General features: G+C 35.3%; 1 protein-coding gene across 2 annotated transcripts in view; it reads left to right on the top strand.

Moving 5' to 3' along the window:
- CDIN1 (CDAN1 interacting nuclease 1) overlaps positions 1 to 15,472 on the top strand; it is a 214,555-nt gene that overhangs the window by 52,141 nt on the left and 146,942 nt on the right. For both annotated transcript variants that reach the window (XM_019725527.2, XM_074327928.1), the window contains exons 2-4: positions 5,168 to 5,213; positions 6,102 to 6,166; positions 13,162 to 13,222. In XM_019725527.2, coding sequence (XP_019581086.1) covers positions 5,168 to 5,213; positions 6,102 to 6,166; positions 13,162 to 13,222 — 172 coding nt within the window. The remainder of the gene's footprint in view (positions 1 to 5,167; positions 5,214 to 6,101; positions 6,167 to 13,161; positions 13,223 to 15,472) is intronic.

Raw genomic sequence — 15,472 nt, 5'->3', positions numbered from 1 at the left:
AATTTTTGTTTGTATATAGACATACATACACAACACACATGCACCCGACACAGAGTAAAAGCACAAGGAGGATATACACCAGAATGCTAACAGTGGACACCTCTGAATTGCACACCGAATATGTACTATTTTTATAACAGGAAACTCTTCATTGAATATTATATAATGAAATTAACACCTATAGAGGATGTTGTCCTCTACAGCAAAGATTGATTGAGTTTATACGTGTGTTCTTCAGAGGATTTAAAGCTGCTTATATGCAGTAGGTAGCATTTGAGCAAAAGACACTTGCAATCACATAGAGACACTTCAGGCAGTGGTATGGCTGTTAACAAAAATGCCGTAGCTGCAGGGAGAATAATGGAAATTACCCAACAAATTTTTTAATCCTTGACTATTCCCTGTAGTCAATAGTTCCTTTATCTTCCAACACACACAACAGCATTTTTATGTAGTTAAGTAAAGGAAAACTGTAATTTTTTTAAAGGAGAAATATTGTTTAAGACCATGGAATTTGAGCAAAATGCTTGACTTCCTGTGGCTTCAATTTTCTAGGAAAAACTAACCAATATTCACCTTTCACAGTTGTTTGGAGTGAAATGTAACATCATATAAATGCTTAAGCAGGGGTATTAGCACACATGACGTGCAATACTGATTTCTGGGACCTGGAAGAAAAGCAAATTAGCACTGGGGTGAAGACTTTGGGTTTTGGAATTGAATATGGATTTTGATTTCCAGCTCTACTGCTTACCCAGTTCTTTAATTGTGGATATTACTTAACTTTTCTTCCTTCATTTCTCCACCTTGAACATAAGGACAATAATAGTGCCTACTTCAGAGGGTGGTTGAGGGTAAAATAAAGTGCTCTGTATAGTGTCTAGCACAAAGCAGGTGTTCATATACATTTTGGCTCTTGTCATAGAGCTGTTTTGGGTGTGACTTATGTTTATCAGCAAAATTAATTAAGTGCCTGGGACATAACCACTTTTTTCCTATATATAAATATATCTTTTAAGATTGTTTTTTGACCCTGTGTATCCTTATCTACCACCCCCTGTCCCCCCAAATATATGATGATGGCAGGAGAACTGACTCTGTGTGGTGAACACACAATGTGATATATAGATGATGTAATACAGAATTGCACACTTGAAACCTATGTAATTTTACTCACCATTGTCACCCCAATAAATTTTAATTAAAAAAAGACTTTTTTTTGATAGTTGGTTACTATTAAGCTGTCATTTGTGGGATATTTGCTATGATTAGGCATAAAATGTAGTCTGCATTCTTCATATGAAGTTGGAAATTAGAAGAAATAGGGAGGAGGTGTGATGGATAAATTTTTCTTGAATTTAGTTTAAAATTTTTTTCCTTTCTTTTCTCCACAGTAATTTTACAGAGTATCAGTAATTTCTCTCCAGATTCTTTCCATTTTGCATTGTCTGTTCTTGAAAAAAAATGTAAAGTTAGTGGTTTTGTTGTACCAAGTCTTGCTCTTTCATTGAATTCCATTTTGATTTTGAGGAGGAAGAAAAGGCTTTACGTTTCAAATTTGCATTTAGGTGTGTGTGAGAGGAGGATGGGGGAGGAGGATGAGGAAAGGTAAGCTTTCACAGGAAACCTTCCTTTGACCAGTACTCTGAATCATTAACCACATAGAGCCAGCATTCCATTGTATTCTTTCACAGATTTAAAGAGGATGTTTGTCCCTTGTAATTGTGAGGTCTCCAAGCCTACTTGTTTTCAGTCTCCACCTGGAAACAGGAGGCCTTCCCCTTCATATGAATGTTGCAACAAGTCTGCTGAGGTTGGCCTTGAGAGTGTGTTGCACCCATCTAACCCTCTGATGTTCATTTTCTCTAATATCCTCCAGGTTACTAAGTATCTTAACTGGATGGGTCTGGGACATGTTGAATTAAACATTGTGTGGAAAACTGGTTTGTTGCCTGTGTACTTTGGCATTTGAAGAGTCTTGAATGCAATATAAAATGAAGGTACAGAGTACCTCATCAATGTTTAAAACTGTGTGGAACAATCATACACACAGACCAATTTATGATCTCTAGGAACACCCATTTATTGACACAGTGACATGCAGAGGAACCATTTTAAGGAAGCCAAATAGAGTATGTAGCTGCCAACTAAGAAGAGAATTCGAAAGTCTAAAAATAAAAATGAACAACCCCTTTCATGTATTACATCCCATACACGCACCATCGTGATGGAGCACCCTGTCTCTGAGCTCTCCCTCCATCGTGTCTCCTTGTTTTCAGGGCACATGGGAACCTGGACAGTTTTTTGTTTTTTGTTTGCTTTTGAGGGTTAAAAGAAAAATCATGTGTTCAATTCATGATCTCTTGAGCAGTTCAGCAGTGTCCTCCAGGACCTGCGCTCTTTCCTGTCCCGCTGTCCTCAGTGTGTAGGCAGGCTTTGCCCTCGTGCTCCTGTCCCAGTTTGCTGCAACATGACTGCTACTGCTGCTCCACGTAGCCATTTGTCACACGACTCGGGCAAGGTTTTACATGGCCATTGTAGGGATGCACCCACATGCTCTTCTTTTCTCAGGTGGCAGATGAACTTAATTTAGGAGGGTAGCATGGGAAAAAAAATATGAAACTGATTTTTAAAGAGGTTTGAATAATAAACCTTGGGCATTTGTGCAAATTATGGGACTATTTTTGAATATGTAAATTTATATGCTGACTGACACATGTATGTTCCAAAGCCAATGCAGTCCTACCTGAAATATGGGAGGATTCAGGGTATGATCTACTTCACCAAATCCCTAAAAAAATATATCTAAATGTGAATACTTGACACTGTTCCAATTTTTGTTTTTTTGTGGGTATGTATATGTTGCCAGTTTCCTTTAAGTAAATTCATGTTCACCTCATTTAAATTTTTATTTTGGTGGTACAGTTGTCCCTACCCATGACCTTCAGACTTGTAGATATTTAGTGAATACTGCTTGACTGTGGTATTCAAAAGAGACCTTCTCAGAGTTAACACGCTGGGAAAAAGTAACAAATGATATACACTGGAGTCAATGTTTTTTGGTTGCACTGAAATTACCTTCCTGCTCTTTATGGTGTGAGACTTAGAGTTTTCTTTCATAAGCTTAGCTTATACAGGACCAGAGTATAGGCTGGCAAACTACCCAGAAGGGGTCATTTAGTTCTCTACAGCTTTGTCTAGTCATCCAAGCACAAAGCATTTTGCTCCAAGGTCTGTCTTTCCGTTGTTACCATGTTAAGTAAGTCATTTTCTCTTTTTAGGTCAAGCCAATGTAAGCTGGAATCTTCTTCTTTCTAATCCTCTAGGCCACTGAGAAAATGAGTTGCTCCATAGGCTGTGTCCACGGTTTTAACTGAATTGAATTCTAAGCAGTTTAAAGACATTTCCCTGGATGAAGACATTATTTCATCTTTAGTTTATTCAGTACTCTCAACTCCTGACCAGCTTCTCACTTTGAACTGTTTATTCCAGGACTCACTTCTCCAACTGTTCTTTAGTCTTAACCATTCTGGGTATCTACAATTACACGTTTCTTTCACTCAGTATAGTTTCCTCATCATTAGTCATTGGTCCCCAACTTGTGCATTGTAAGCACATTCATTGTAAGCACATTTATTTCCATCATATTTTTTGACACACTGAGACTGACATTTTGTGTACCATGACATATTTTGTTGACATATTTTGCTGTACAATGAAGAGGGCTCCATTTTTTGCACAAAAATATCTAACGTAATGATTTTTTCAGTGGTTTATAAAGATTAAGGCTTAATTTTGTAATTTCTTTTTTGAAGATTCTTGTCAGCAGCCCTACTAGTGTATGTGATTTGCATGTGAAACTCAGGCAAGCCCAGCATAATGGGAAGATTTTATATATATGAAATTAGCTCCTTCAAAGGTGGTTTCCATTTTTAAAGGATAATTTTTTAAAAAATAAGGACTATAATGAGTTTGTAATTGTATTCAATAATGTCTCAGTACCTTTGAGTGATTGAAACCATCCTTTGGTAATTACGTTTTCCTTAATAAACATTTATGGTATTTTTTAAATCTACTCTTGTAATCTGGTAAGAGTAGAAAGGGTTTAGAAGCTAGATCTGTGATGGAAGGCAGAAAATCACAACACTGAGACAGTAAATAAAGAAATATGGTGTCATTGTTTTTATTTCACATTCCCCATGTTACCTGTGAACTTGAGATGTCATTGTTGAATAGAAAAAATAATAATTATTCACAGTGCTTTGGTGTACTATAAAAGTTGAAGTATTAACACTTATAATTTGTTCAGATAGAATTCAGTGGGAAAATATATTAGAGATAATTGTTTTCAAGAATGATAAGTTCTAGATATATCTGCAGAGAGCAATCAGAAAGAGTAGCAGTAAGGTATTGATTGCTTTTTTTGAGAAAAACAAAATTCTGTTCCATTTTTCAATGTTAACAATTGTGAGAGGAAAATTCGCACTTGGGAAGAATGTTTTCCAGGTTGCTTCATTGCCAGGTGTTTGACGTTGCGTGGTGTCTTAGATGAAGAAGGCTTATGGCAGTCTTCGGGAATGACGTCCTCCAAGGACCGCAGCATCCTGCTGTCAAAGCTTCTATTCTCCAAGCACACTAGTTTCAGTGGGAATGTTCCAGTGCTCTCTATGCTGCTTTTAGTGAAGGCCAAAGTTTTTTCCCCTGAATCTGAAATAGCTACAGAAGAAAATACCTGTCTGCTAACAAAATAAATTTCAGAATGTTTGCAATGAATGAACTGCATGTTTCCTACTGTTTATGGGATTTAGCTCTCTCATTTATTAATGGAAATAAACCTTGCCTTCTTTTGGTCCCTTTTAACACATGGTCCCATTTGCATGCTACCGATACAATTAACAATCATTCTAAAGTTAAAAAAAAAAAAGTCCAAAAGATAGGATAGTTGGCTTTGCGACCATCCACATTTTTCCCTTTCCCTTTTTCTCTCTCCTTGACCTAGCAGCAGGAAGCCTTTGTTTGAGGTGTTCATCTGGAACAACTTTTCCACACTTGTTTTCATGTTCTGTTAGATTACAGGGCAGCAGGCCTACCTTTGAAGCTCCTTTCTCTTTTGTTTCTTTGCCGTGCACTCCAGTAATTAACTTTGTCCTTCTTTTATTTGTTCCAGTCAATCGCAGGCCACTCTGCTGAGCATCTTCTCCCAGGAGTACCAGGTTAGAAGTTTTCTCCTTTGTGAGGGTTGACAGGTGCCTAATTGAATGATGAATGTCCCTTTATTTCTTTGTAATTGAACTGCCAGCTCTCTGATTGGGTTGGAGGATGTTCTCCTTTCCACATCAAGCACCGCCTGCGTCTCAGTGGAGGCCTGCCAAGCCTACCCATCCATCTGTCTAATAACATCTAGCCTTTGCTTATTTGGTGGACCTGTAATAAATTATGCTAAACCATTATTATTCTGACAATAATAATTTCCCTGTGTTGCGTGGTTCCATGTGCTAAATGTTTGCTGACTTGCACTGTCAGTGCCGCTTTCCATTGCTGACAGAGATGATGATAAATGACCATTGCTGGAGTGGCAGAAGGCAAGAGAGGCAGAAAATGGAGTCATTTATCATGAGATGACAGGTGTCAGTCAAGTGGCAAGTCTCTATGGAATTACTTTTTGTAGTTTTCAAATAAGTTGTTTTTAAGCAATGTTCGTCCTGGTTAAAAATGGCAATTGGATTGTAAAACTAGAGTACAGAGGACTTATATGGAATTGAATTGAGGGAAAATTAATATAAAGGTTGAAAGAGGGAACAAGGTTTTTTTTTGCCCTCTGCAACCCCAAGCAAACTTATTTAGATTCAATTACTATGACCCTCTTGGCTTTTACATACATACTGTACCTTGTGGTACAGTCTAAAGTCATCCCAGCCAAGCAATGAAGATTAAAATGCATAGATTCATAGAATAGAAGGAAAAAAGACCTACTGCCACCAAAATTCCCAATGTGTTATTTAGTTTGACCTATATGCTAGATGTTGGGATGGAGAAATTTGATTTTTGTTCGTGAACCTCATCTGTGACACAACATAAAGATCTTTTTTGTTTTGTTTCAGAAACATATTAAAAGAACACATGCCAAACATCATACGTCAGAAGCGATTGAAAGTTATTACCAGAGGTATGACTTGCCTGCCCCACTAGAGGGTATCATAGTACCTATTAATTGTAATAATAATTATGAATAAATTAGATTACTAAATTAATTTTCTATGTAACATTCCAAAGGATTCTGTTTTAAGTCTGTTATTTAAGATTTCAAATATATTTTTGAATGATTTCTCAAATGCTTTGTTTTGCGGATCTAAAGAATATGGTGAGGCTGTCTTGATTAAGTGTATATATACATACTATACAGAAAATCGTTAAAATATTATGCAATCTCAACTGGGAGCTTATTGTGTGTGATTTGTATAGGTATATGTGTTCATACATACATATATCCACATGTATGTGTGAAGTTTTCAAACTAATTTTCGTGTATTTCTTATTTAGATCCTCAAGTTCAAAAATATATTGAAAATATAATTGAATTTTGGTGCAGTTGTTATTTTACATCATAGATACTGGGTTCACCATTTTAGGAAAAATAAGACATATATCAAGTAAGGACATATGGAGATACATCAAAATGCACATCTGTCATATTTTAAAAGAGGTCTTGTATTTTAAAAAAGAAAATTGGGGGCATTAAATCAACACTATAGTGTCCACGGGATATTTTAATTTTAGCCTAATTTATTATAAATAGTTTTTCAAACTCTGTTCTGGAACAAACTGAATATTTTAAATAGTTCTTTTATAAAAACTCTGGAAATCTTACTGGCTTTATCATATGACTGAATAATTTATAATGGTAAATGGTAATGGTTTGTTTCAGAAATTATTGGTTGGTTTCTTAAATATTTCAAGGACATATTGGTAAGGAAAACTGTTTGAAATATGCTCTTAAATTATTACACTTAAGATTGACACATCAACCTTTCTGTGGTGAGAGTGACACCACTAATTTTAGATGAATGATTTTTGTGCATGAAAATTTTATGAATGAAATTACTATATAGATGAGGGTAAAGGGGATCAAATATATGGTGATGGAAAGAGAACTAACTCTGGGTGGTGAACACACAATGTGACATATAGATGATGGATGATGTAATACAGAATTGTACACCTGAAATCTATGTAACTTTACTAACAATTGTCACCCCAATAAACTTTAATTAAAAAGAAAAAAAATTACAGATAAAATATTGGTGTCATGCTTCTGTAAAGTCATTTTTTTAAGAATTGAGAAGTGTTTATTGAAAAGAGAAATTATTGAAGTTAGATTTTTAAAAAAATTATGCAGTGTGCTGTGCATGATAGTAGATATATGTGCAGTTTTTAGTAGTACTAGCTGTTAAAGGTAAGTGCGCACACCTATACATATTCGTATACACACAGACACACACACACACACTTTTGTGTCTTAGAGAATTTCTTTCTAAACAAATCTTTGTAAAGTTTGAATTGATTTATTCAAAAGTCATAATCTCCATAGTGAAATCATCATTTAAGTTAAAGTAATAACCTAAACCTTACGTACAAAATAAGAATGGCCCATGGAGTGCTGTGAAACCAACAACTGCTTTGGCTTTCAGACCCTCCAGAAAAAGACTGAAAAGTTGTTTACATGTCAAAAAATACATTCTTGTTTGTAAAAATTAGAGTCTTAGGCCATCATGTAAAAGTGTGGTTCTATGTCCAGATTTTCAAGCCTTGTTAACCTAAGGAAAATAGAGCATTTCTTAGAAATTTCTAGATCCACTATCAGGCCATGGGGCTGCCCTCTGGTAATCATTTTTCTCATTGTAAAAAAGCCGTTTCAATAGATTATTTCCAAGATCTCTACGTGATGCTTTTTAAAACCTTAGTTGCATTAAGAAGTATATCTAATTACAAGCATACTTTGTTTAGGCCAGAAATAAAAATCTTTTCTTTTTTTTTTATTTATTTATTTATTTATTTATTTATTTATTTATTTATTTTTTTTTTATTAAATTTATTGAGGTGACAATTGTTAGTAAAATTACATAGATTTCAGGTGTACAATTCTGTATTACATCATCTATAAATCCCATTGTGTGTTCATCACCCAGAGTCAGTTCTCCTTCCATCACCATATATTCGATCCCCCTTACCCTCATCTCCCACCCCCCACCCCCCACCCCCCTTACCCTCTGGCAACCACCAAACCATTGTCTGTGTTTTCTTTTTGTATGGTTACTCAGTGATTAAGAGTTTAGTGGGTAATAATGAGAATACAGAAATATATTTGTATCTCTTTACATTTACTTAGATGTGAGTTATTTCAAGGAGTCACGACACCTAGAACAAAAACGTGAAGTTTGGTTGTAATGGACAGACTAGTAGGAGAGCAGTCTGACTAGTTTCTTACTTTACCATGCTGCTGGCTGACTTTCCGTCCTGCACTTTGTGCTTGGAGCCCAGCTGTGTTGTAACATTTCAGATGGATTGACCTCACGGGCATCTTGCTCTAAACATGCAGTTGAATGTCCCTGTATTCTCTAAGGTGAATTGGCCTTAAAAGATTTTTGTTTTCCACCTAATTAGAATAAAGGCAAATTGTATTATATCAGAACATATTTTACCAGTTGGAAATTTCTTTATTTTTCCCTTTCATAAAATGAATACTCACCTATTGTAAAAATTAAGCACATTTGTGATGGTGTATGTACCGGGGGTGCCAAAAAAAATGTATACACATGACTTGTATTCATCATTTGTTATCAGTATATATTGAGTATTATGATTTTAATACAGTTTTTTCTTTTCTTAAAATGTGTATACATTTTTTGGCATCCTCTGTATATAAAAAAAGGAATAAATGATTGCCTGTTACTGTGGTACCCAGAGATAACTGTGGAATATTTTTCATTGTAGTCTTTTGTCAATCCATTTGTATAATATATAGATGAGGCTATACTATTATATATATGCAGTTACAAATCCCGCACTTTATACTTGGAAAAATGTATATGACATAATATTTTGTAAAAGCTTTTTTGTAAACATTGATTGCATTGCTATCATCATATGAAAGTACAATTTACTGAATTATTCATCTGTTGAACATATGTGTTTCCAGTGTTCTGATATTATAAATAATACTATGATAAACATTTTGATGCATGTCTTTGCATTTTGGATTAGTTCCTTAATATTTCTATATCTATAATTACTGGTATAAACAATAAGCATTTAAAGATTTTAGTATATGTTGCCAATTACTGCCTAGAAAGGTTGTAATGGTTTCCTACTAGCAATACCAGAGAATTCCTGAGTCTCTGCCTTGTTAATAGCATTGAGATGATCTCAATTCAGAATTTGAAGTCTGTATTTAAAATCATATAATCCAGAATGCAATTCTGTCATGGTTAACTGAAACTTCACAGTATCCAAATATCAGTAGAAAAATGTTTTCTCAAGCTTTTGAACCAGAGGAAATTTCTTTCATTCTTAATGTTTTGCATGTATAGATACAGCCTAAGTGTTCATTTTGAAAATATCTTTCTGGTCTTTTCCCTGTACTAATGGCATTTTTATTACCAGATAGGAACCATACATGGTAAAATTTATTTAAGTCCATCTAAATGGGTGCACATGGGCATGTGTGCACACACATAAGCACACTCACAAATGGGTCAGATTTGCACATCTCCATCAATGTTTAGAAATATTGTCTCCCATCTCCTCCCTTCTCCCAACACACACTGTCTGCGGGCCAGCTTTATTAGCTTTAGCGATTCAGATTAAATTTCATTCAATTGGCAGGTTTTTGAAATTTCATCACTATAATTATTAGGGAAATTTTAAAGATCTAATAGCTTTGCCTTATATTTAAAATTGCTACTTATTATTTTAATTTTAGATGCTAATGTTATCTTTCACACTGAAATGGACTTTCTATAAATATCTTTTAAGGATGGTTTCACCCACAAGATACACATTTATTCGTCTTCCTGTGGCAAAGTTAGAGGGTGACATGTATCTTCTGTGCAAAGTAGTTTTTATTTGCAAATAGGCATTAGGAAGATATCCCAGGACACCCTAACGTAGTGTGCAGGACCACATCCTTGTATCCCATTTGTAATTCAGAACTTTGCTAAGGATCTGGTGGATGAAGGCTCAACATTCATTTGTGTAGCCCTACCCCAAGGAGCTTCCACTCTAGTTACAGAGAGAAACAAACCATTTTAACCATGTGAAAAGTCTGTGCTGGAAGTTTACACAGGTGCTTTGAGGCTGCAGAGAAGGGTAGTGTTAGGAATATCTGATTATGTCCTTAATATTTTCTGTAATTAGCATGCCCCTTTGATTGCATATCTAAAGATATGAATAAACCTGATCTGTCAGTTGGTATGGGGGACGATCAAAGTTCTCAGAAAGGACAAATGCAACTTCAAATTAATTTTAACTTAATTTCCTTTCCCTAGCACTTCTGAAATGCTATAGGATATAGTTGGGAAACAGATTGGGTAATATATGCATTCAGAAGCAGGTCTACCCTTCTCAACATCTGAAAGCTCCTCGGTAGACCTTGGTTGGTCCTGATTGCATTTCAGAGCTAAGAGAGCCCAGATGGGTTTCGTCAGTATCCTGGGATTTGCTTTCTTTACATGACCAACTGGAAAGCTTTATCAAGCTCATAATTAGGAATTTCCACTGTGTTAAGTATGGACATCCTTCAAATTTATAGATATAGTGGGTTATTATTATTGTTTGACCATCTCTTGTTTCTTTAAACTTAATGAAAGTGTTCCGTGGGTCATTACCAGGATAATGATTGATGCAATATTTACATGAAGCCATGTGATTTTGACTCAACAACAGTTTTCTAGCACAGGCCATGGTCTGGGGTCCAGCTACCCTCTTTCATTTTTTCCAGTTAGCTCTCACAAGCTCTGCTCTGGTCACATTAGAGCTTTTCCTGGTCCTGACACCCCAGGCACATTGACATTTGTTTGTACTGTTTTATTGCTGGAAAAGCTCTTCCTCCCATGGCTGCTGCTTTCCTTTTTGTAGGTCTCTACTCAAGTATCACTTCCTTAGAGATGTGCTTCCTGACCAACCCGTCTAAGTTTACGTTTTATCATACCGTATATCATTATGTATTTATTTTTCTGTCTTTTCGTGGTCTGTCTGTCCACTGTAATATAATCTCTGTGATAGCAGGAATCACAGACGTTTTGTTCCCTGCTGCGGCTTCAGATCCTGGAGTAAGGCCCAACACATAGTTAGCTCTCAAGAATATGGGATAAATGAATGTTGATCAGAATGTTATGAAGATAACCTAATATCAGCATAGGCTTAATGACTCTGACCCAGAATCTGAACCTTTAATGAATGTGCATTTTGGAGGATTACAAACACACAATTAGTTAGTCTTACTTGACTGAACTGATTGGTCAGAATCGAACTGCCTGGTCATTCCTGAGCTGGTCTGTCAGTGCAATGGAAATGTTGTTAAGTTGACATGAGGTTCCTAGCTGACCTATTTCCCAGGGACCTTCATCTAAACCACACTTGAGTTGTTTTTTTGTTTATTTCTCCTTGCTTCTGAAAGCACTTATTTCCCAGGTAGATTTCCAAACAAGTTATTCATGAAAGACCTGAATATATGGAAAATGGACTTGTTAGAATTACTTTGAAGTTATAATGCTCCTGAGACCCTCCCCACCTTGAATAATTTCCTTTTATTCCACTTCATTTATAGGAAAATCAGACATCTTTATAAGCATACTTGTGAAATAATATAATTTAGTATCTGCTGCTGGCAGTTTTTTGAAAGATCTTGTCTATATTGACTTTGATTTCTACAATCAAACAAACACTTTTAATTTACTTACTCTGACAGTAGACTGTAGAGAAAATGTCCGTATGTAATGCTATTTTCTTGCCAATAGGACTTTAAAAATATTTAATTTTAAAAGAAATACATATATATATAATCATTTATTAATGAAAAATAGCTATGTGTAATATAATCACCTACTATAAGCCAAGAACTGTGCTAGGCATAATAAATTAAATACAATTCCTCTACCCTCATGGAGTTTTCAACCTTCTAGAGGGGGATGGATTTGTCATGGATAAGTAACTGGCAGATACAATATACTATGTTAAGTGATGGACAGATGTACAAGGTGCTCCTTCATTGCACCTGAGGGACACTTACTCCTGGTTGGTGGTGGATTGAAGAGGGTGACGCATAAGCAGAAACATGAGTTCTTCAGGGAAAGATTGGAGAGGGCAATAGTGACTAGAGATGAGTCTGGCCAAGTAGAGAAGGTAGGAACCAGATTTTGAAGAACCTTACAAGAGTTGTTAAGTGGTTACACTTCTTACAATTTAATCTTGAAATTTAATGTAGGGCCTTTGAAGTATTTTAAGGAGGTACATTCACATTTTTGTTTAAAAAAAAACCACTTTGGCTTCCATGTTTGGGATGGATTTAGGGGAGGTATTCGTTTGTTTGTTTGTGTGTTTGCTTAGTGGGATTAGGGAGTAAGGAGAGCTGGAGGTTATAACAGAAATCAAGGGCCCAGGCGATGATAGCTTGTATTTCCTATGAAACGTGTACTGACCCAAGTACAGGTCTGGTCCATTTTTTTCTTAACAAGGTGTCAAACAACCTTGTGAAACAAAAGTAATAGAAAAGGTGAATATGGGTACATGGATCCTTTTTTTAAAAACCATGAGAGTGAAATTATTTCCTTTCCATGAGATGATTGTGATATAGGGAAAGCCAGGGTGATAGGGAGAGTTCTTTATGAAATTACTTCTGTGTTCACTTTACATGTTGGGAAGAAAAAACGGGGGAGGCTGACGTGCTCATCTCTTCTGTCCCTAACTTTGTTAGTTGCCAGTGGTTTTAAGGTAAGTTGTTTTATTATCCTTTTCCCTTCAGTGCTTTTCTCTGACAGTAGCATACTTTAACTAGAGTTGAGCATGGCATTTGCCCAGGAGAAACGTGTACACACAGGGGATGCTGACAAGTCTACGCTGGCCTTTTCTTGTCACTGCTTTACCACTTGGCTTTGTCTTGTCTAGGTACCTGAATGGAGTAGGGAAAAATGGAGCTGCCTCAGTGCTCCTGGAGCTGGCCAATGAGGTAATGTTATTGTTATTATTTTATTTAAACCTGCATAAAACCTAAGGGGCCTATCTAGAGTGGCTTTGCTTAGAATTATAATTAACCTTTAAAAAAAATAAGATTTTGAGGTATGTTAGACATTTAAATTGCTCCCTAGTCTCTTTGTACTTTTAATAATTGGACAAAGAACTTCATATATTAATAAATCAGTTAACATAATTAGTGTGCTTCTATTAAGGCAAATGTATAAAAGCGTCTTGGTTTCTTATTTCATGGGAAATGTCAACCAAACAGCCTAGGACGTGCTCTCCTTCAGGTGTGTTGTCTTAATTTAGTGTGAGAAATACCTGTGTCAAGTAAAGAGCCATATGCCAAGAAAATCTATACTACCTATTACAAAATTATAAAAAGGAAGAGAGGAATTATGTATTTAAAGATGTAACATTTACTTGATTCATTTTTTGTTAGCAAACTTTTATTATAATAAAAGATACATGCCTTGTAGAAAAGCTTCTTTCTTTATATGAAGAAGCATATTGTTCTTACTAACACCAAGTATAAAGTGATTTATTGAACTTATTTGTTAACTCTGATCTGCTTCTGTTTGGGGAAACAAATAATAGTGTTACATTTGAAAAAAGGAAACCCTACAGATTTCCCGTGAATGTAGATGTAAAAAGTTCAGAATAGTTGCAGAGAGCATGCTGAAAAAATAAAATATTTAATTCGTAAACTTTAAAATATTTATCCGCTGTAATAAGAGCAATACACTATTTAGTCTGTCTTGGAACTGCTTATGCAAACCTCATAGGGATGGGATGAAATGTACACTGTTTTCGTGTTGCATTATAATGGAAAACATAGAAGCAAGGCAGAAAATGTGTGTTTGCATTAAAGATGACTGGGTACTGTGAGCATTAAGTGTTGCAGTAGCAGCAAGTTCTACATGTTACATTAGCAAGGAAGGATGGCTTCTCTCAGAGCTTCTGTCTGCTGTACACCACTGCAGTCAGCAAATGAGCAATTACTTATCAGTTACTAGTTTTAATAGTCCAGGCAAAGGCAATGTCTACACCATCTGCTAGGACAGTTAACATACAGAATGCATTTCTCACTTCCTCCTAGCACAATATGTATTTTATTCTTTTGTTTGTTTGTTTGTTTCTATTTCTAGAGCAAGGTGGTTTTTAAATGTCTCCACACTTATTTGTTGTGAGTTGAATCTATTAACAACTTGAGATATCTGAGCTATAACTAGGAATTTAGTGATTGTCCTTTATGAAAAAGAAGAGTGGGCTAACAGTATTCTAGATATAGCATCTAGAAAGAATGTGATGCAAATGTGGTACTCATTTTTATAGATGATGATATTGATGGCATAAATTTTATATAGTAACAGTTTATATTCATTTGAATTGTTAATGGACATTTCTGATGAGCTTAGCTTATTTAGCTGACCTCAACTTCCATCTTCTAGTAATACGGAAATTTTTAACTCACACATTTTTTTCTACATGAATAAACCTGTTATTTACCATGAATATGTAGCAATATTTAACCCAAGAAAAGAAATAGTTATTTATTTAAAGATTTTTTTTCTTTCCTTTGCCTGCAGATTAGATAACCATACTCTCTGAGAGATTGCTAATGCATTAGAGAAATTTGGGAATGCCTGGTACCAGATTATGGCTTCTAAACAACCAAGCTGCCATTTTTATATGATAGTTAATACTTAAATGACATATGTTTGCATCTGGTGACAACTGATGTGATGGTAATGCTTTATGAGTCAATATATATCTAATCAGTGGAAACTGTAAAAATTGATGAGAGATGTATAACATTGGTACATTACAGTGTGCAGCAGCTCTCCTAAACAAGAATACTGTCTTATTGTTGATTTGGGGTTAGGGACTATATATGTGGTCATCACTGATTTTATAAATGTCTTTATACTAATTTTACTATTTCAAGGCTAGCAATGAACATTTTAGGAAATATCACTTTATTAGTAATAATAAAATCAGTCATTCTGTTCTCTCCACACAAATATTTTCAAGTGAGATTTGAAGCACTATGAATTTTACTTACATGCTAAATTCTGACATGAAGCATGATGGCCCTATTTCAGAGAAAGATGGACACATGATTAATATGAAAATTAGGGAGATGCAAGTACCTGAACTAATAAGGTAGTCCTTATTCAGGCTGGACTACCTTCAGTAATTTCACCATTTTTCATGTGTCAGCTCTGATGTGGGTTACTAG

This window comes from Rhinolophus sinicus, linkage group LG03 (genome assembly GCF_036562045.2).
Source record: "Rhinolophus sinicus isolate RSC01 linkage group LG03, ASM3656204v1, whole genome shotgun sequence".
NCBI lineage: Eukaryota > Metazoa > Chordata > Mammalia > Chiroptera > Rhinolophidae > Rhinolophus > Rhinolophus sinicus.
The sequence above is the reverse complement of the archived record's forward strand: the minus strand, read 5'-3'. Positions and strand labels throughout refer to the sequence as shown.